At 38.1% G+C, this 23,378-nt stretch overlaps 1 protein-coding gene and 1 non-coding gene across 2 annotated transcripts; one reads left to right on the forward strand and one right to left on the reverse strand.

Moving 5' to 3' along the window:
* The first annotated feature begins 12,903 nt into the window (after nucleotides 1-12,903).
* Nucleotides 12,904-13,227, forward strand: LOC130939393 (uncharacterized). The gene has a single exon (XM_057867502.1). It carries the CDS (start codon nucleotides 12,904-12,906, stop codon nucleotides 13,225-13,227), a length of 324 nt encoding a protein of 107 aa, XP_057723485.1.
* A 9,538-nt stretch (nucleotides 13,228-22,765) lies between these two features.
* Nucleotides 22,766-22,869, reverse strand: LOC130942312 (small nucleolar RNA R71). The gene has a single exon (XR_009070887.1). It is a non-coding gene; the product is annotated as a small nucleolar RNA R71 (small nucleolar RNA).
* Nucleotides 22,870-23,378: the final 509 nt, after the last annotated feature.

Consider the following 23,378-nt stretch of genomic DNA (forward strand, 5'->3'; position numbering starts at 1 on the left):
CCTCTCGGGAAAATGGTCCTATGCGCTGTCACTGCATGGCTAATCGTCTGGAGGCATCACCCTTGTCGATGGCTACATCCCATCCTCTCAGTGAAAATGGTCCAAATGCTCTGTCACAGCACGACTAATCATCTGTCGGTTCTCAATCAGGTTGGAATAGAATCCCTTAATTCTTTTGCGTCTGTCACTAATGCCCAACCTTCAGGAGTTTGAAGCTCGTCATAGTCATTCAATACCGGAATCCTACTCGGAATACCACAGACAAGGTTAGACTTTCCAGATTCCCGGGATCCTACTCGGAATACCACAAACAAGGTTAGACTTTCCGGATCCCCATGAATGCCGCCATCTATCTAGCTTATACCACGAAAATTCTGTTGGGGAATCTAAGAGATATGCGCCCGGCCTAAGGTAGAACGGAAGTGGTTGTCAGTCACGTGCGTTCATAGGTGAGAATGATGATGAGTGTCACGGATCATCACATTCATCAAGTTGAATTGCAACGTATATCTTGGAATAAGAATAAAAGAGAATTGAATAGAAAATAATAGTAATTGTATTGAAACTTGAGGTACAGCAAAGCTCCACACCCTTAATCTATGGTATGTAGAAACTCCACCGTTGAAAATACATAAGTGAAAGGTTCAGGCATGGCCAAATGGCCAGCCCCCTAAAATGTGATCAATGGCCCCCTAAGATGAAGAATAAAACAAAACTGAGACCAAAGATGAAACGTGGTCAAAAGACGACTAATACAATAGTTAAATGTCCTATATATAGTAGACTAGCTACTAGGGTTTACATGAGTAAGTAATTGATGCATAAATCCACTTCCGGGGCCCACTTGGTGTATGCTTGGGCTGAGCTTGATCTATCCACGAGCTGAGGCTTTTCTTGGAGTTGAACGTCGAGTTATAGCGTGTTTCTGGCTTTCAACTCCGGGTTATGACGTGTTTCTAGTGTTTAATTCCAGACAGCAGCATGTACTTGGCGTTGAGCGCCACTTTACGTCGTCAATTCCCGAATAAAGTATGGACTATTATACATTTCTGGAAAGCTCTGGATGTCTAATTTCCAACGCCATTGAGAGTGCGCCATTTGGAGTTTTGTAGCTCCAGAAAATCCATTTCGAGTGCAGGGAGGTCAGATTCCAACAGCATCAGCAGTCCTTTTGTCAGCCTTTTTTCAGAGTTTTGCTCAAGTTCCTCAATTTCAGCCAGAAAATACCTTAAATCATAGAAAAATACACAAACTCATAGTAAAGTCCAAAAATGTGAATTTAACATAAAAACTAATGAAAACATCCCTAAAAGTAGCTTGAACTTACTAAAAACTACCTAAAAACAATGCCAAAAAGCGTATAAATTATCCGCTCATCAGTGGTGGTGTCCAGAGAGAGGAGAGGAGAAAGGGTTGGAGGGGTTTTGGTAAATGGAGCGCGACTCTCCCTCTTTTCGAATTAACATTGGAAAAGGGACCTGTGTAGATGCACAAGGTCTCGTGCGGACGCACACAAGGAAAAGGAAAGGGTTATGCGCGCGCACAGCGTCATGCGGATGCTGCGAGCAGAAGGTGATACGCGACCTGTGCAGACGCACAAAAGTTGTGTGTTCGCACAAAAAGAAGGAAAGGGATGGGTGCACACACACAGCTTGTGCGTGCGCACCGGCTAGAAGGTTGGATCCTTGCTGTGCGTGCGCTCAGCTCTATGCGCACGCACAAGGGTAGCATTTTTTTTCGTATGAAGGTAAAAGTGTACGGCCGCACGCATGATGTGCAGACGCGTAAGAGAGCAAGGGGGTGTTCCCACGCACAGCCTGTGCACGTGCTGGGAACACAGAGGATGTTTATGGGTGTGCGTGCGCATGTTGCTGTGCATACGCACGGTAACTGGAAAACATGGGGCTTGTGCGGATGCACAAGGCTGTGCGTACACACAGATCTCTGATCCTGTAACAAAAATTATGCCTCCAAGGCATCAATTTTGACATCCAAAATCGGATTTTATGTCCCAAAATATCACGAAACTCCCAAAAACACATTATTTCACTAAAATTACTCATCAAACATCAAAATAATTGTAACCAACCAAGCAATATAGCAAATTATTCATGTAACAAAAGGTAAAAGAGAGAAAGTTAGGAGGATATTACCATGGTGGGGTGTCTCCCACCTAGCGCTTTGGTTTATAGTCATAAGTTGGACTTGGTGAGGAGATCCTTGTTAGGGCGGCTTATGCTTCCACTCTTCCTTGAATCTCCAACCAAGTTTGCTATTGATTAGACCGCCGGGGTCCCAATGAAGTTTATCAAACTTTCAAGAGACTTCAAGCTAGCAACTAGGATCCATAAGTGTTGACCCATAAGACCAATGCCCGGATCCCATACTTGAGTTCCTCTATCATAATTAATATGCTTGTGCACTCCCCGAAATCCACTAAATTGACTCTTGCACCAAAATTGAGCTCCAAATGTTGGATTGGCTTCTTGGATGAACTTTCCATTTCTTAGGCAATCAACATTCTTCCTTTCACCATTCACTACTCCAAGAAAGGTTTGAAGTTGAGCATCCGTTTCCAAGATGGCATATTGATGTGGGGCTAGGAAGCCTGTTGGAAGATTCTTCACCCACTCAATTCTATTTTGCTCGAATGCTTTCACCTCTTGGAAATTAAAATCTTTCTCAACCTCTTTTGAATCTTCTTCATCATCACTCAAGTCAAAGATTGGAGATTGTGTGAAGTCCATATCAACATCTCCTTCCAAATCTACTAACGGAGACTCACGAAGGTCATTGAAGGAATTACCCAAGTCGGACAAAAAATCTTGAATGATGGAATCCTCTTGATCAATTCCTACTAACTCTTCATTTGACTCCTTTTGCACTTCATCTTGTGACTTGACATCTTCTTCTTGATTTTTCAATTCTTCTTTCACTCCACACTTTTCACTTGGTTCCACATATTCATCCACTAGAATTTCTTGCTTGTGGCATGAAATAATAAAGCTAAATGATCCAGAGCTTTTCCTAAGGTAGACATGATTTGCTCTCGCTTCTTCCGGAACTCTTGTTGTTCTTGAATGAGCATGAAGAATACTTCTTGTGTGTCTTGATCCATAGATGAAGATGGTAGTTGAGGTGATGAAGGTTGAAAATTAAACTTATGAGGGTAAGGGTTTTGGTTTTGTATGTAGTGAGGTGGCGGTGTGTAAAATTGGTGACTATAAAGGTAAGTGTTTGGGTTCCATTGGGGTGCATTGTGGTGATAGTGTGAGAAAGTCATCAAAAAAACATAAACAAAAACCTACTAACAAAAGCAAACAAGTAACTAAAAAGTGCTATTTACACAATTAACATATTTACATCAACCAAGAGATATAACACCAATTGCATCCTCGGCAACGGCGCCAAAATTTGATGAAGTAGCCCAAGGTGGGTTCGGAATTTTCACAAAAATGGATTCCCGTTGCTAGTATAGTTCCAAACACCACAATTGGTCCCTATCAAATTAGAATCCGAAACATGTCACAAATCAAAGCAAATATGGAACCGAGAGTATTTGACTCCCGGGACATCTCCCAAGGAATCACTTGAGGGCAATGAGCATGCAAATTTTGGTTGTAGCGATCAAGGGGTTGTCAATGAAGAAATGAACATATAAAGAAATAAAAGAACATGCAAAATTGTAATGATTGAACTAATAAAGAAATCAAAGAATCGAGTATGTAATATGAACAAGTAAAGTATAAAGGAAATTAACATAGCAATGTATGAAAGATTAAAAGCATATAAAGGGATCTTGGATTAGAGTGAGCTAGGGGTCCTTTCCTTGTTGGAACCACAACTATGACAATTATGATGGATTAATCTCACTTGATTAACCCTCACATCGGAAGGTAAGTTAAATGAGGATAAGTGTTCTTAACCCACAAATCCTAAGTTGCTTGCTAATTGCTTTAGCAACAAATTAGCGATAGTGGGAACAAGAACAATTAACAATCCAAGAATTGACACTAAATGTTGGACATTCCAACTCTAGGAACCCAATTGCTCACTTACCAAAGTCAAGAGACAAAAATTTAGTCTAAAACCATGTTTGACATTTTGTCAAACACTTGGTGGGCAAAAAGCTTGAACATGAGGAAAATAAGAAAAGACTTGAAATTAAAAGCAACAATTGACATCAATCGACAAGAGTAACAAAAGAAAGCATAGAATAAACATCAAACATCAAATTCATGAACAAGAAATTGAAATTACAAAAGAGAAGTGAAATTGAACTATAACTTGAATTAGAAGAAAGAGTAATGACAATGTAACTATAAAGAGTAATAACAAGAGAATACTTACAATGAGATTAGTGAAAATCCAAGATAAAAAATGGAAATGGCACTTGAATATAAAATCCTAATAGAAACCCTAGTAGAGATGATGAAAAACTTAGAAAAAAATTAAACTAAAAACCTCTACTACTCCTCTTAAAACTATCCTAATGATATGCTATGGAAAATTATGTCTATGTCCTAATCATCTCTTCAAATGTGTTGAATTCCCTTTCATATAGCATCCAAATTCAGCCTTCAAGCCTTCCAAAATGGGCCAAGAGGCCTCCAAATTCGCGCAGTACATGTTTCATTAATGAAATTATGTGCAGGGACCTGTGCGGATGCACAGATGTGTGCGTCCGCACACTCGGCTAAAAATTGACCTGTGCGTACACACAGGTGCTTGTGCGCACGCACACATAGAAATTCTCGCTTGTGTGTATGCATGCACACTTCGCTGTGTGTGTTTTTCCTTGTTTTCTTCATGTTTTCTCCCTTGTACATGCTTTCCTCCCCTTTTGGCCATCCATTCTTGCCTTCAAGGCTTGAAATCACTCACAAACCATATCACGACATCGAATGACATAAAAGTGGAATTAAAAGTCACTATTCTAGCATCAAAATGCATGTTTTCATGTTTAGGATCAAATTAGGGATTAAATACAATAGTATGCTATTTTGGTGCTTAAGTGTGAGTTCGTATGCTAGAATCCATTCAAATCAAGCCAAAATATATTAGAAAATATGGACTCATCTGTGGCTGAGGGAATGGATGCGATGACTAAGAATCTAAAGGCTCAATTCTGAGTTCTAGTTCCCAAGATCGATCTCTCTCTTATTGACCCTAACAAGGTTGTGGTTGATGGAAAGATCGTTCTACCTGAGGCCTAGTCCATTCCTGAGGATCTGAAGACTTTCGGTGCCCTAGTTGAGGAAATCCCTGTGGACTCTTCCCTTCCAACTTCTAACAGTCACCCTTCTTCTTCTATCCAGGTTAAGGGGGCATCGGCTATGACTACTAATGAACAGGATCCGCCTTTTTCTTAGTTTTATTTCAAAACTCCTTTGTATTTGATGGCCCAGTCTGTGGGCCTTTTGAACACCTTATTTTATATTAGTTTAGTTTGGATACTTGTCGGGTCTTTTAAATATTCTTGTTTATGGCTTAGTGCTAGCCAGTTTGGAAAGGGCATCAGCTTGGTAATTGAGTTCTCAAGTTATATGCCTGGCCTATGTTTCTTGGAATTGTCTGAGTTTTTCTTGTGTTTATTTTAAGTATCTCTTCATGTTAGGATCTTTGGCTTGGTCATTCCCATTTATCTGAGAGATTATTACTTGTGAGTTACTAAACACCGTGACCTTTGATGCTCTGACCTCTTTGGCTAGCCTTAAGCTAGCAACCATGTCATACTCGGCTTGGTTATTAGAGGCTGGAAATTCAAATTTTAACGAAAGCTCCACCCGAGCTGCTACTTCATTTTCAAGAATGATTCCGTCTCCACTACCAGCTTTATATGATGATCTATTCAAATAAAATGCCAAGCTATTGGGCTTCCTTGTTGTTTGCTTATGTATTCAACTAAGGAGTCGACCAGGTATTAAAATTTAATGGCTGTACGAACTTCATACTTGAGGTCAAACTTAGATAATTCTACATTCCATTGTAACATCTGACCTACAATATCTATCTTTTAGAGGATGTGCTTCATAGGTTATTTATTTTGGATTCAAATAGTGTGGGCTTGGAAGTAAGGTCTGTAAGAACCGTGATTAATTAACCACTTAATTAATTAATTTAATTGCCTAAAAATAGGTTCAAAAATTTAGAATATTAATTAAAAAATTTAAACATGATATTTGAACTTGGTAGATTTTTCTGAGTTGGAAAATGTAATTTTCTACGAAAAATTGCATAAAAATGCATACTGATAAATTAGCTAGTAGTATCAGCTTAAATATATCTGGTACTATGTGAGAGTAGTAAAAATGTAGAAAAACTTAGGAAAATAATTAAACTTAAAAACTGGGTGCTAATTTTAAAGGTTTAGCCCAAAGTTGAGCCAAACGGGCCAAAAATGCTAACGGGTTGGATCGGGCCTAAATTGGGCCCAAGCCCAACATATAAAAGCACATTAATGAACCTTATTAAGCCACCATAACCCTTAGAGAGTGAGAGCAGGCAGCTGAAGTGAGAAGAAAGGAAGGGTTTCAAAAACACTATCCACATCTAACTTCATTTGATCATATCTCGAGCTACGGTCCTTCGATTTGCATGCTGTTTACGGCTACGCGAAGCTCTCGCCTGCCCGTTAGTTCTAACAAACTTTTTTTGGTAAGGTTTTGAATTTTCCTCTCCATTCTGCATCCCTAAAAAATTTGATTGATTAGGTAGTATCTAAATTTGGGCTATTGGTGGTTTGTGCCCCAAACACCATCAGAAAAGGTAAGAAAACTCTTTACCTTTGTGAATTTGGTAACTCTAAGTTGATTTGTGGTATTTAGTATGATTTTAGTTTGAGTTCTTGCAAATGTTGGCATTTTTTGGAGCTTTGGATGTGAACTAGTGATTTGTTAGTGATTGGAGGCTTGATTTGGACTCAAACTGATGTATTGTGCATATTGAGAATTGGCAAAGGTATGGTTTCAGTTCTTCTATGTAATATATAATATTTCTGGACACTAGGCTAGTGGACTTTAGGATAGGATTGAATTAATTGTTAGAAATTGTTAAATTGATAATGTATGATGGCACTGATGATTATGATAAATTATGAGGTTGAGTTTTGATGTTGTTGTTGATTTTTGAGATTGAAGTGAATAATGATAGTTTTGAGGAGTGATAATGAATTATGATGCTTGTTGATGTTGATGAATGTTGAGGATGGTGAATTGATGTTGAGTTGTTAATTATTGAGAAGTAGAGATGTGTAAGTAGGAATTTTTGGATGAAAATGATGAAGATGTGTATTGGGAGGTTGTGGAATGAATTAGAAGATATCTGAATATAAATTAGGTACATTGGAACTGTTTTGGTTGTAGGATAATTGGTTTTGATTGTGAATTTTCGAAGTTTGAGAACGTAGTTAACTTTTGGTAAAAATATGTTTTTGGTGAACTTTGGCGGATCATAACTTGAGTCTCAGTTCTCGAAATTGATTGAAATTTGTCTTAAATTAAAGTTTATTTAAAGAGCTTTATTTAAATTTTAGGAAAATAAAATTTTGTAGAGGAAGTTATGAACGTTTGAAGTTTGGTGTTTAAAATTGAGATTCTGCAGAATTGAAAATTTTCTAAGTCTCGTGAGGGTTACGTATGCGACACAGTGCACGCGACGCGAGCAGTCTATTCGGGTTGGGCATCTCGCGTACACGGACAATGCATGCGTATGCGAACTATCAAAATTTTGACCCTTGCATACGCGAACACTTAACATGCGATGCAAGCAAGGGGCTGCGTACGCGACCACCCAATTTTCCATGCATGTGTATGCGAGACAGAGGCTTGCGTACGCGAGACTCCTGCTTTGCTGAAAAATAGTTTTTTCTTCATTATCATGGTTCTTTATCTTTCCAAGCATTCTTTAAGTACCATTTAAGAATACTATCTAGTACATAGGTCCTAATATTACTAGAGATTAGTTAGTGACTAAATTTAGTGAATTTTTGCATGAATTTAGAATATAGAGACTTAGGTTTCTGGGGTACTGAGGATGGATTAGTTGAGTGAGATGGCAGAGTACTATAATGATGATTAAGGTAATGAGTTGTGGAATTACGAACTGATGATGTTTGAGATGAGTTTAGGACTCGAGGTTAAATGATGACCTTACTGAGAACTAAAAATGATTTTTGAAAATCCACTGATATATTGTTTTATACTGGTATTGTTGAGATGCTATACGCCTGGCAAAGATGGTTGGTTAATCCCGTTTGTCGAGGTCACGGCAGCGGCGTAAGAATGGTTGGTTTATCCCGCTTAAGTTGAGATGTGAGGTCTGTGGCTGAGTATCCCACTCACATCCTTTCGAATCACAAGAGTGTGTCCGACACTATATCTGTGGGTAGTGTGACCGACACTAAATCCGTGGGGGGGAGGGAGGGATCCCACTTATATTTGTGACCAAAAGGCAACATTCCCATGGGAATGTATCAGGTTGACAGTTGAATCGACAATGTGATATCACAGCCAAATAGGACAGGCATTCATCATGTACATATTCTATTTGTTTGCTTGCTTTGCCGACTTGTATTGTTTGCCTAATTGTGCTTGACTACATAATTCGTGTCTTTTTCTTTCATGCTATTTAGGTTTATCTGCTGATATATGTATAACATGCTTGTTTGTGAGTGCCTTTTTGGGATTATTGAAGCATTAGGCCTTTGATATTGAGACTGGTCACCTTGATATCGACTGTTTAGTGTAGACAGGAACCCTAATAGCTACTCGTAGACGAGGTCATACGTGTACACGGGGAGGAACTAAGAATGACCAACCGGCCGACAACTATACCGAGTTCATGGCGGCAATGACCAATTTGGCAAATATTATGCAAGCCAACGCTGCTGCGACTATGCAAGCCGTGGAAAAATGGGTCAACCAGCTGTGAATGGTAATGGAAACGGAAACAAAAATAGAGATGGAGACGGTAACAACTTGGGAGGATTTACGATGACCTTGGCTTTGTTTCTCAAGGTTTATCCACCAACTTTTAGAGGGTCGACTAACCCTATCAAAGTGGACAACTGGTTTTGAGCTATAGAGCGTGCCCTGCAGACTCAGCATGTTCCGGCCAATCAATTTGTAGAGTTTGCATTTTATCATCTAATGGAGGAAGCTCAACACTGGTGGCAAAGAGAGTGTCAGTTGCTTTGACTTCCGAATGTAGAGATTCCTTGGGACGTATTTCAGGTGGCTTTCTATAAGAAGTATTTTTTGGAATCTATGAGAGAGGCTAAGGAGTTGGAGCTTATGCAGTTGAAGCAAGGCTCATTGTCTGTGGCTGATTACACTAGTCGGTTCGAGGAGCTCTGTAGGTTCTCTAGGGTATGTCAAAGTGCCCCAGAGTCCTATGAGATCTAGAAGTATATAAAGTATCAAGGAGGATTAAGGGATAACATCATGACGGCTGTGGCTCCTTTAGACATTTAAGTCTTTTTCGAGTTGGTGAACAAGGCCCGAGTGGTTGAAGAGTGCGCTAAGAAGGTGTCATTGGCAAGAGATATCCGAGGAGGAACGAACATTAGAGGCCGAGGAAAATACTTTTCGCCGAGAGGTCCGAATTTCAAAAGGGATGGACGTGCATCTCAACACCCTCAAGGTCAAAGAGGCTTTAGGAGGAACAACTATGATAAGTACCAGCATGCCAAAGGAAGAGATAAACAGAATAAGACTTCGCCGGATTTAATTTGTAGCCATTACAGGCATTTCCATCTTTATGATTCATACAAGCTAGGTATAGGTGGATGCTTTACATATGGATTGCCTGGACATGTGGCGAAGGATTGTCGTTGTGGGAGGAATCTAAATGCGGGTCGGAATCAACCTAAGGGCGAGTGTTCGCTGTGAACGCCAACGATGCTGCTAAGGCGGATCCTTTGATAAGAAGTAACTGTTTGTTTGGTGAGAAAACATTGGTTGCATTGTATGATACTGGAGCTTTGCATTCATTTGTTTCATTTGATAAAGTTGAGGAACTAGAATTAAAAATGTCAGAATTAGCTTTTGATTTGCATGTGCATACCCGGTATCATACGGTCGTGACTAAATCAGGTTGTAGGGATGTATTTTTTAAGATTGAGGATAGAGAATTTGTTCATGATTTAATCTGTTTGCCAATGGTTGGGTTGAAAATGATTTTGGGGTTTGATTGGTTTTCAAAGAATCGGGTATTGTTGGACTGCTTTGAGTGATCGATTCGATTTATGCCGGAAGGAAAAAGAGGAGCAGTGATGGCTGAGGGTTATTACCTGAACTCCGTTTTGGTGAATTGTAGTTGGAAAGAATGCCAGGGTTATATACTTTTGGCTGCGAATACTCTAAGTGATGAACAGAAGTTAGATCAAAATCCGGTAGTTGGGGAGTTTCCTAAAGTATTTCTTGAAGATATTTCCGAATTTTTGCCTCAAAAGGAAATTGAATTTATGATTGACTTGGTGCCGGGAGCTGGACCAATGTCGATTACGCCGTATCAAATGACTCCGATAGAGCTGGCGGAATTAAAGACTCAGTTGGAAGAGTTTCTGAACAACATGTTTATTCGACCAAGTGTATCTCCATGAGGAGCGCCAGTTTTATTGGTGAAGAAGAAAGATGGAGGAATGCGACTCTGTGTGGATTATTGACAGTTGAACAAAGTGACTATGAAGAACAAGTATCTATTGCCGAGGATAGAAGACTTAATGGATCAGTTGCAAGGAGCTGAAGTGTTTTTAAAAATTGATTCAAGATCTGGTTACCATCAGTTTAAGGTAAAAAAGGATGACATTCTGAAAACTGCATTTAGGACGCTTTATGGGCACTACGAGTTTGCGGTGATGTCTTTTGGGTTGACAAATACACCTGCTGTATTCATGGATTATATGAACAGAGTATTTCATCTCTTTTTAGATAAGTTTGTGGTGTTGTTCATAGATGACATTCTGGTTTATTCTAAGATGGCAAAGGAGCACAAATAACATCTGAGAATTGTGCTACGAGTTTTGAAGGAGAGGAAATTGTGTGCTAAGTTGTCTAATATGAAGTTTGGAAAGAGGAGGTAATGTTCTTAGGTCACGTGATGAGTAGAGAAGGGATAACAGTAGATCCTTCAAAAGTTAAGGCGGTGATGGAATGGGAAAGGCCGACATCAGTGACTGAGGTTAGGAGTTTCTTGGGGTTAGTCGGGTATTACAGAAGGTTCATTCACTGGTTTCACAAATTGCACTATCGATGACTAAGTTAATAAGGAAAGAGACACTGTTTGTGTGGACGTTAGAGTGTGAGGAGAGCTTTCAAACTTTGAAGGAGAAATTAACTTCAGCACCTGTTTTGATTTTGTCAAAACCGCACGAGCCGTTTGAAGTGTACTGTGATGCTTCGTTGAAGGGTTTGGGTTGCGTGTTGATGCAACATCGGAACGTAGTAGCTTATGCATCGCGTCAGCTAAGACCACATGAGGTGAATTACTCAACTCATGACCTAGAATTGGCGGCGATTGTGTTTGCATTGAAAATTTGGAGGCACTACTTGTACAGAGTGAAGTTTAGAGTCTTTTCTTATCACAAGAGTCTTAAGTACATCTTTAATTAGAAAGAGCTCAATATGCGTCAAAGGAGGTGGATGGAGTTGCTGAAAGATTATGATTTTGAACTAAGTTATCACCCCGGAAAGGCAAACGTTGTAGCAGATGCCTTGAGCCAAAAGTCACTAATGATAGCCTGGATAAGGATTAATGAGAAGGAGTTAGTAGACAAGTTTGCAGACCTTAAGTTGGATATTGCTGAAGTTGTCGGAATAGCTTGTTTGAACCAGTTGCAAATTTTCAGAACTTTTAAGTCAGAAATTTAGAGGACTCAGTAAAATGAACAAGAACTTTAGGGATTGTTCCAATCGATTGGTAAGGAGAGGCATTGAGAGTTTACTAAGGATAATGAAGGGTTATAGAGGTATAAGGGGAGGATTTATGTGACAGATGTTGGAAGTTTGAGACAAAAGTTGTTGTCAGAAGCTCATAGCAGCGGATTCTCCATTCATCCAGGTAATATGAAGACGTATCATGATTTGAAGAAGATATTCTGGTGGCCTGGGATGAAGAGTGATGTAGCCACACTTGTGTCTAAGTATTTGACGTGTCAGAAGTTGAAGATAGAGCACCAGAGACCATTGGAAAAGTTACAGCCACTTGAGATTTCTCAATGGAAGTGGAAAGAAATTGCAATAGATTTTGTGATCGGTTTGCCGAGGACTAGGTTTGGATTTGATGTAGTTTAGGTGATCGCGGATCACTTAACCAAGTCCGCTCATGTTCCTATCCGATGAACTATACATTAGAGGAATTGGCGAGGTTGTACATTAAGGAGATTGTAAGGTTGCATGGTGTTCCTAAGACGATAGTGTCAGACCGTGATCCCCGATTCACATCAAGGTTTTGGGGAGTTTTTAAAGAGCTTTCGGTACGAGACTATGTCTCAGCACAGCATATCATCCGTAAACGGATGGACAGTCGGAACGGACTATTCAGACGTTGGAGGATATTCTAAGGGCATATGTTTTGGATCACCCAGGAAGTTGGGACTGTTACATGCCATTGGTGGAATTTGTGTATAACAATAGCTTTCATGCGAGCATCGGAATGGCTCCGTATGAGGCTTTGTATGGACGGAAGTGCCAATCTCCACTGTGTTGGTATGAAGCTGGTGAAGTAAGTGTGTTGGAGCCGGATTTGATAGCAGAGACCACTAAGAAGATCAAACAAATTAGGGCCAGAATCTTGACTGCGCAAAGCCAACAGAAGAGTTATGCAGATCAGAGAAGAAAACTTTTGTAATTTGAAGTGGGTGAGCACGTATTTCTGAGGGTTACTCCGACAACTGGGATTGGAATGGCGATTAAGACTAAGAAGTTGAATCCAAGGTACATTGGGCCTTTTGAGGTCTTGAGGCGAGTCGGGCCGGTGGCATATCAAGTAGTTTTGTCGCTGTGTTTGTCTAACTTACATGACGTATTCCATATGTCACAACTCCGTAAGTACACGTCAGATGCGGCTTATGTGTTAGAGCCTGAGTCGGTTGAGCTGAAGGAGAACTTGACGTTTCAAGTAACATCGGTGCGGATTGATGACACTAATGTGAAGAAGTTGCAAGGAAAGGAAGTTCTATTGGCTAAGGTAGCTTGGAAGAGAGTAGGAGTGGAAGAGCATACTTAGGAATTGGAGTCCGAGATGCAGAAGGATTATCCCGAGCTAATCTCAGGTAATCATTAAATTTTGGGGACAAAATTTCTTATTTGGTGGGGAGAATGTAAGAACCCCAATTAATTAACCGCTTAATTAATTAATTTAATTGCCCAAAAATAGGTTAAAAATTTAAAATATTAATTAGAAAATTTAAACATGATATTTGAACTCAGTATATTTTTCTGAGTTAGAAAATATAATTTTCTGCAGAAAATTGCGTAAAAACGCGTACCGGTAAATTATTATTATTGTGAAAAATATCTAGATTATAATATTAATATTATATCATAGGATTATTATTATTAATGTATTAACCGTATTTTAATATTTATTATTTATATATTTAAAAATTATATTTGAAATTTATTTATTTAGTTTCATAATAAATAATATTTTTAAATTCAAATAATTTATTAATTAGTTTGTACTTATTATACCAATATATTCAATAATTTATTAAAAAAAGAATATCAATATAATGAATAATTTTTTTAAAAAATATCATTTAAAGAATATGGACAAATAAACCCCTAACCAATTTAAATTTAGAGACAATTAGGCCCTGTCCATTTTTGAACCTGACATGTCAGCATTTTCTGTTCAGAGTTGACGGAAAAACACCCATAGAGACCGCATTGGGTCACGGAAGTAAAGGACAAGGACCGAAATGGGTCGTTTTTATGGTGAGGGGTCGCGTTGAATTTTGAGAAATGGACAGGGGCCGGTTTGGTAGTTCACTCGGAAAATAAAGTTTTTTAGAGGAAGTTATGAACATTTGAAGTTTGGTGTTTAAAACTGAGATTCTGTAGAATTGAAAATTTTCTAAGTCTCGTGAGGGTTGCGTGCGTGACACAGTGCACGCGACGTGAGCATTCTATTCAGGCAGGGCATCTCGCGTACGCGGGCATTGCATGCGTATGCGAACTATCAAAATTTTGACTCTTGCGTACGCAAACACTTAACACGCGACGCGAGCATCACATTAATGTTGGGCACTCGCGTACGCGAGCAAGGGGTTGCGTATACGACCACCCAAATTTCCATGCATGCATACACGAGATAGAGGCTTGCGTACGCGAGACCCCTGTTTTGCTGAAAAATGATTTGTTATTCATTTTCAAGGTTCTCTGTCTTTCCAAACATTCTTTAAGTACCATTTAAGAATACTATCTAGTACTTAGATCCTAATATTGCTAGAGATGATTTATCGACTTAATTTAGTGAATTTCTACATGAATTTAGAGGATAGAGACTTAGGTTTCTAGGGTACTGAGGATGGATTAGTTGAGTGAGATGGTGAAGTACTGTAATGATGATAAAGGTAATGAGTTGTGGAATTATGGACTGATGATGTTTGAGACGAGTTTATGACTCGAGGTTAAATGATGACTTTACTCAGAACTGAAAATGATTTTTGAAAATCCACTGATATATTATTTTAAATGTGCCTAGCAAGGACGGTTGGTTAATCCCGCTTGTCGAGGTTGCAACAGCAGCGTAAGGGCGGTTGGTTTATCCCGCTTACGTTGAGATGTGAGGTCTGTGGCTGAGTATCCCGCTCGCATCCTTTCGGATCACAAGAATGTGCCCGACACTATATCCGTCGGGATCCCACTTATATTCGTGACCGAAAATCAACATTCCCATGGGAATGTGCCGGGTTGGCAGTTGAACTGACAATGTGATATCACAGCCAAATAGGACAGGCATTCATCATGTGCATATTCTATATGTTTTCTTGCGTTGCCGACTTGTATTTTTTGCCTAATTGTATAACATGATTAATTGCTTCTCGAATTACTTGATATACATGATTATACTTGTGTTTTTCTTGTATTGCTATTACGTGTGTTTTCTATTGGGATTGAGGAGGTTCAGAAGGCGGTGGCGATGGGATTGCATGGTGGTTAGGATGGCGAAGACTGTGGGACACCGGTGTAAATGTTAGATTAAAATTCCTTAAGTTAGATGACCTTTTTAAGGATTTAATTAAAGTTAATTTTTAAGTTGAATCTTATGCTTGATAAGAAGTTCTAGGATTGCATCTGGCGTCCTGAAATCTTATATCTTACATTACTGGGCACTGTTACCATACTGAGAACTTCCGGTTCTCATACCATATTCTGTTGTTGTTTTTCAGATGCATGTCGTAACCCACCTCGGTGAGTTATGTGATGGTGACAGAGCGGAGGATCTTTATCATATTTTGGAGTCATTTTGGATCTTTTGTTTAGCACTCTCACTTTTGTATCTTTATTTGCCTTAGAGGCTAACTTTGAGAGAGATGATGTATATGCCGTTTTAGCTTTCAGAACTCTGTATGTCTGTATATAGCTAGACAGCCTAAACTCTGCAGGCTGCGGCTAGTATCTTATGACTATTATACTCATATATCTACATATGCCTTGTTATCTTGTATCTCTATCTTGTGCCTTTAAGCTTGTAGCTTCGTGTGAATATTTCGCGCTTTTGTAACTTTGTTTTTGAGCTTATTTCTTCATCAGGCTTCTAGAATTACTATCTTTTTCTTTATATACATATATAATATCTTATAAGCCTTAGAATTGTCGTGACCTTTAATTATCCTTTGCTTTACGGCATGAGGTAAGGTTTAGAGTAATTAGAGTGTTACAATGTCGGAGTCTTTTAGAAGCTAGGACAAGGGCATAGGCAAATTTTTATATTTTTTTATAGTTTAATTCTACCCTTTGTAACACCTTACTCGTGAAATACACAAGTCATTGTCCATCCTTCTCTTCTCAGACGAGGGCGGAGGTGATGGCCTTTTCTACTACGGCTAAGTACATTATGAGTTCTTCTCCTTCTTTGAGTCTGATTAGGATAGGTGTCTGGCTGAAGAATTTTTTGAAGTCTTGAAAGGCTTGCTCATATTCTTGAGTCCACTAGAATTTATGTCCCTTTTTTTGGATTGAGAATAAAGGTAAGATTTCAAAGCCGACTCCGCTAAGAATCTGGATAAAGCTACCAATCTTCCATTTAGCTGTTGAACCTCCTTTAGACAAGTTGGGCTTTGCATCTCCAAAATTGCCCTGCATTTGTCTGGGTTGGCTTCAATGCCTCTTTGAGTGAGCATGAATCTTAGGAACTTCCCAACTTCTACTGCAAAGGTGCACTTTGTGGGATTGATAAACCCCAATTTTAGGGTTTATCTTGTATTGAATTTAGTGAATTTTATTAACTTATCCCACATTTATTCTATGAAATAGCATGGTTTTGTGAATTTCTCCTAAATTGTGCTTAAGAGTGAAAACATACTTTTTAGGCCCTTAATTTGCTAAATTTAATTCTCTTTAATTCCATTCAATACCTTGACGTGTTTGTTTAGTAATTTCAGGTTTAGAAGGCCAAGATTGGATTGAAGAAGTGAAGAAAAAGCATGCAAAATAGAGAATTCATGAAGAAATGAGGATTTGGTGGAAATCATGACCATGTGTACGCATGCCTCACGTGTACACGTGACACTTATCACATGACCTCATTAAAGGAACACACTAAGGGCGATTTCTGGACTTGCTGGAGCCCAATCTAACTCATTTCTGAAGCTATTAGAGGTCAAATTCAAGAAGGATGAAAGAAGGAGCAATTAGAGTAGTGTAGGAATCATGCTTTAGGTTAGTTCTAGAGAGAGAAGCTCCTTCTTCTCTCTAGAAATTAAGGTTCTTAGTTTAATTGTCTCTTAGATTTAGGGTTTAATTCTTGTTTTCAATTAGTTTTCATTGCAATTTCTTGTTCTTACATCTTTGTTCTCTTAGTTCTTCTTGTTAATTTTCCTTCTTATGTCACTTTTTAGTTTCATGAACTCTTGTTAATTTTTATTTCCATTTAACAGAATTTTATGTTTTCATGTTTATTGATGCTTGTTTGAGTTATAGTTACTATTTTCTTGCATTTGGTACTTTAGAATTTATATTTCTTGCAATTTAATATGCTTTTCTTTTTATGCACACCAAGTGTTTGACAAAATGCTTGGATTAGGCTTAGAGTAGATTTTTGTGTTCTTGGCTTGGAAAGAGAAATTAGGCAATCTTGAGTCATTAATACCCAACTTATGTTGGTGATCTAGAGTTGTTAGTTAATATTGTTTCCATTGACGCTAATCTTTTGCTAATTCAATTAGTAAGTTGATTAGGACTTATGGATTGAGATAACTAGTCTTATTTGACTTTCTCCCAATGTTGGAGAGAACAAAATAGGATTATCTCTTGATAATTATTGTGTCATGATTAATGACTAGGATATAAAACCTTGATTCTCAATCCTTGCCATGAATGCCTCTTTAGTATTTGTTATATTTAGTTGTTTGATTTACTTTATTTTCATTTAAATTTCTTGCATTATTATCACCCTACCCCGTGAAACTCATAAACAATAATTAAGTATTCGATTGCAATTCCTAGGGAGAATGATCCGGGAGCAATACTCTCAGTTACTTTTATTGGGTTGAACTTGTGACAACCAAAATTAAACTTTGATTGAGGCTTGTTTGTCGGTTTGGACCTATACTTCGACGAGATTATTTTTTGATAAATTCTAGACTGACGAAAATCCTTATATCAGGGATTTAATCTCATCCCGTGCTACCTCATCGTGTTATACACTTTTGCAAGGTTGGGCAACAGAATTTTCTTCCTTAGTCTTTATAAGCATATCAATGAAAGAGGTATTCTCTTGATCCAACTTATACATCAGAATTTGGTTGTATCCCAAACAAGGTTCTGAAAACCAGTTCGGATAGGCTGGTCAAATCGGTTGAACCATAAACCGTGAAGAAATATGGCTCGGGCAAATAGCAAAACTGGAGATTTCAAAAACTGGAGTTGAACTGGTGAACCGACTGGGAACCGGTCAATCGAACCGAACGCTGACCCGGGCGGATTTTTGAATGTTTAGCCAAACGTTGCCGTTTCAACTTCTGCACTTAGCCAGTTAGCCCTAACTCCATCTGATGCTCAGATCCAGCTTTCAGAAGTCCAGAACGCCTCTCTCACACGACAGGGCTCTTCCCAATCTCATCGAGCTCCAGGTCGTCCCTCACTTCCATCAAGGCATCTAGCCACTGCCTCGTGCCACCGCCGTCGCGATAGGGCTCGCTCCCTTCCCCTCCGTCGCGCAGGAGCCATCGCAACCTTCCTTTCCTTCCATCGTGTTGCCACGGTGGGAACGTCGAAGCCTCTGTCGCGCAGCCACGCCGCCGCTGACACTTGCTCTGTTGGTCACTCGGTTTGAAGGTGCTCTACCACTGCTCCTTGTCTTGGTCACTTGGTGTCTCTGTCTCCCTCTTGCATGCTTTGTTGAAGGCGTCTTTGAGCTTCCTGGTAATTTTTTGAAAAATTGATTGTTTGATTGAATAATTGTTGCATTTCTCTGTCACCATAATAAGTATGATTGAATAATTGTTTGAATATATGAAGCTCTTTGAACTGAAGTCACTAAAGTGTGAAGTCTGATATACTGATATAATGATATTGAACTGTGAAGTATGAAGTCTATTAAGCTCTGTGAACTGAACTGTGAACTTTGTTTAATAATTGTTGTTTACTAAACTAATTTTTCTTTATTTACTGAACTGAATTTTGTTGTTTGTTGAATAATTATGAATAATTTTGGATGTTGTTTGTTGTGAACTTGATATTATTGGGTTAGAGTGGGTTGTTATGATATTGTAATTGGAAAAATCATTGTTGGATTGCTGTTAATGTTTAGGTATGGATGAGAGTATCAACCAAGAACTACTAAGGAATAATAATATTGAGAATAACTCGGCTTCAAATGAACCTTCACTTCCTTACAGATCTAACAAAATTCAATCACATACTTCTAATGTTCGGGGAAAAACTGATCCTGCTTGGATATGTTGCTTTACAAAATATAAATGAAAAACCGCATTACCAATGCTTATTTTGTCAGAGTACTTTTGGGGCGGGGGAATTAATAGAATAAAAAAGCATTTGGTGAAGATAGGTGGAGATATTAAGAAATGTTCTAAGGTCCTTTATGACGTAGAAAAACAAATGGAAGGTTGATAAGCGGATAATTTATACGCTTTTTGGCATTGTTTTTAGGTAGTTTCTAGTATGTTCTAGTTACTTTTTAGTATATTTTTATTAGTTTTTATGCAAAAATCACATTTCTAGACTTTACTATGAGTTTGTGTGTTTTTCTGTGAAAGTAGACATCTTGGGCTTTCCAGCAATGTATAATAGTCCATACTTTGCCCGATATTTGATGGCCCAAACTGGCGTCCAAACGCCCACCAGAGACCTTTTTCTGGCGTAAAAGGCCAGAACTGGCACCAAAGCTAGAGTTAAACGCCCAAAACTGGTGCTTGAACTCCAAGAAGAGCCTATGCACGTGAAAGCTTCAATGCTCAGCCCAAACACACACTAAGTGGGCCCCGGAAGTGGATTTCTGCACTATCTACTCATTTTCTATAAACCTAGTTTACTAGTTTAGTATAAATAGCACCCTTTACTATTGTATTCACATCTTTGGACCATTTTTCGATCCTTTGATAAGGTCTTTGAACCCTATTTTGAATGTATTATGCTATTTGGGGAGGCTGGCCATTCGTCCATGCCTAGACCTTGTTTTTATGTATTTTTCAACGGTGGAGTTTCTACACCTCATAGATTAAGGTGAGGAGCTCTGCTGTTCCTCGAGTATTAATGCAAGTATTATTATTTTTATATTCAATTCACGCCTACTTCTCCTCCAAGATATACTCTTATACTTAATTCAGTTAAGTCAGAATGAAGGGGTGACCCGTGACAATTACCCCAATCTTTGTTACTCGCTTAGCCAAGATCCGCGTGCCTGACAACCACAAAGCAGTCTACATGATGTTCAACGTAGTCATTGGATGACAGCTGGAGTATATTCTCTTTGGTCTCTGACCCACGGATCTGAATTACCTCTCCTGACAACAGAGCATTCGAATCCGTGACGTTAGAACCTTCGTGGTATAAGCTAGAATCAATTGGTAGCATTCTTGAGATCCGAAAAGTCTAAATCTTGTGTGTGGTATTCCGAGTAGGATCTGGAATGGGATGACTGTGATGAGCTTCAAACTCGTGACTGTTGGGCGCAGTGACAGTGTGTAAAAGAATAAATGTATTCTATTCCGACACGATCGAGAACTGACAGCTGATTAGCCATGCGGGAAACCGTAGAGGACATATTTTCACTGAGAGGACGGATGGTAGCCATTGACAACGGTGATCCACCAACATACAGCTTGCCATGGAAGGGAGTACGCACGATAGGATGAGGACAGTAGGAAACCAGAGGTTCAGAGGCAACAAAGCATCTCTAAATGCTTATCTGAAATTCCCACCAAGGAACTACATAAGTAACTTTACAATATGACCGTAGCTTGCTTCAAGCCGACAATCTCGTGGGATCGACCCTTACTCACGTAAGGTATTACTTGGATGACCCAGTGCACTTGCTGGTCAGCTATGCGAAGTTGTGAAAAGTGTGAATCCGATTTTGCATACCAAGTTTTTGGCGCCGTTGCCAGTGATTGTTTGAGTTTGGACAACTGACGGTTCATCTTGTTGCTTAGATTAGGTAATTTTTTTCTTGTTCTATTTTCAAAAATTTTTCAAAAAAAATTGTATTTTTTGTTTGAGTCTAGAGTCAAATTTTAAGTTTGGGGTCAATTGCATGTTTTTATTTTTCTAGCATTTTTCAAAAACTCATGCATATGTTCTTCTTGATCTTCAAGTTGTTCTTGATGATTGTCTTTGTTTGATCTTGTGATTTTCTTGTTTTGTGTCTTTTCTTACTTTTCATATGCATTTTTAATTTGTTTGTGTCTAAGCATTAAAAATTTCTCAATTTGGTGTCTTGCATTTGTTTCTTTTCTTCAAAATATTTCAAAAATATGTTCTTGATGTTCATCACGATCTTCAAAGTGTTCTTGGTGTTCATATTGACATTCAAAGTGTTCTTGCATGCATCATTGGTTTTGATCTAAATTTTTATGTTTTGAGTCAATTTTTTTTGTTTTTTCTCTTTCCTCATTAAAATTCAAAAGTAAAAAAATATCTTTTCATTTTCACTCATAAATTTCGAAATTTTGGGTTGACTTAGTCAAAGATTTTTAAAATTTAGTTTTTTCTTGTTTGTCAAGTCAAAATTTCAATTTTAAATTTTTTTTATCTTTTCAAATCTTTTTCATTTTTTCTTAATATTTTCAAAAAATTGATTTTCAAAATCTTCTTATTTTTATTTCATAATTTTCGAAATTATTACTAACAATTAATGTTTTGATTCAAAAATTTCAAGTTTGTTACTTTCTTGTTAAGAAAGCTTCAATCTTTAAATTCTAGAATCATATCTTTTAGTTTCTTGTTAGTCAAGTCATCAACTTCAATTTTCAAAATAAAACCTTTTTAAATTTCTTTTTCAAATCATTTTCAAAATAGATTTCAATCATATCTTTTTCAAAACTTAATTTCAAAATCTTTTTCTAACTTATTATCTTTTCAAAACTTATTTTCAAATCTTTTTCAATTAACTACTTGACTTTTTGTTTGATTTTAAAAAGTTTACTAATTCTTATCTTTTTCAGAACCACCTAACTACTTTTCTCTCTCCATTTTTCGAAAACCACTAACAACTTTTTCAAAAAAAATCTTTTTAATTGTTTTAAACTCTAATTTTATTTTATTCCTCTCTTAATTTTCGAATACTAACTAATATTTAAAATAAAAACAAAAATATTTTTCCTTTTATTTAATATTCGAATTCCCTCTTTCTCATCTCTTTCTATTTATTTATTTATTCACTAACACCTCTCTCCTTCTTAAAATTCAAACCCTCTCTCCCTCTCTGTGTTCGAATTCTCTTTATTTTCTCTTTACCTCATTCTTCTCTTCTTCTACTCACATAAAGGAATCTCTATACTGTGACATAGAGGATTTCTCTTCTTTTCTGTTCTCTTCTTATTCAAATGAGTAGAAACAGGGATAAAAATATTCTTGTTGAAGCTGATCCTGAACCTGAAAGGACTCTGCAGAGGAAGCTAAGAGAAGCTAAAGCACAACACTCTAGAGAGGACCTTACAGAAGAATTTGAAAAAGAAGCAGACATGGCCGAACCCAACAACAATGCGAGGAAGATGCTTGGTGACTATGCTGTACCAACTTCCAACTTCTATGGAAGAAGCATCTCAATTCCTGCCATTGGAGAAAACAACTTTGAGCTTAAGCCTCAATTAGTTTTTCTAATACAGCAGAATTGCAAGTTTCATAGACTTTCATCAGAAGATCCTCATCAGTTATTAGCTGAATTCTTACAGATCTGTGATACTGTCAAGACCAATGGGGTTGATCCCGAGGTCTACAGACTTATGCTTTTTCCCTTTGCTGTAAGAGACAGAGCTAGAACATGGTTGGACTAACAACCTAGAGAAAGCCTGAACTCTTGGGACAAGCTGGTCAATGCTTTCTTGACCAAATTCTTTCCACCTCAAAAGATGAGTAAGCTCAGAGTGGACGTCCAAACTTTTAGATAGAAGGAAGGTGAATCCCTCTATGAAGCTTGGAAAAGATACAAGCAATTAACCAAAAGGTGTCCTTCTGACATATTTCCAGAATAGAGCATCATATGTATATTCAATGATGGTCTATCAGAATTGTCTAAGATGTCATTAGACCATTCTGCTGGTGGATCTCTTCATCTGAAAACACCTGCAGAAGCCCAGGAACTCATTGAGATGGTTGCAAATAACCAGTTCATGTACACTTCTGAAAGAAATCCTGTGAATAATGGGACGGCTCAGAAGAAAGGAGTTCTTGAGATTGATACTCTAAATGCCATATTAGTTCAGAACAAAATATTGACTCAGCAAGTCAATATGATTTCTCAGAATCTAACTGGATTGCAAGCTGCATTCGACAGTGCTAAAGAAGCCTCCACTGAAGGAGAAGTTTATGACCCTGAGAATCCTGCAATGGAAAAGGTGAATTACATGGGAGAATCCTATGGAAATACATATAATTCCTCATAGAGAAATCATCCAAATTTCTCATGGAAGGATCAATAGAAGCCTCAACAAGGCTTCAATAACAATAATGGTGGGAGAAACAGGTTTG

The sequence above is a fragment of the Arachis stenosperma genome, chromosome 7 (assembly GCF_014773155.1).
Source record: "Arachis stenosperma cultivar V10309 chromosome 7, arast.V10309.gnm1.PFL2, whole genome shotgun sequence".
In the NCBI taxonomy this organism is placed as follows: domain Eukaryota; kingdom Viridiplantae; phylum Streptophyta; class Magnoliopsida; order Fabales; family Fabaceae; genus Arachis; species Arachis stenosperma.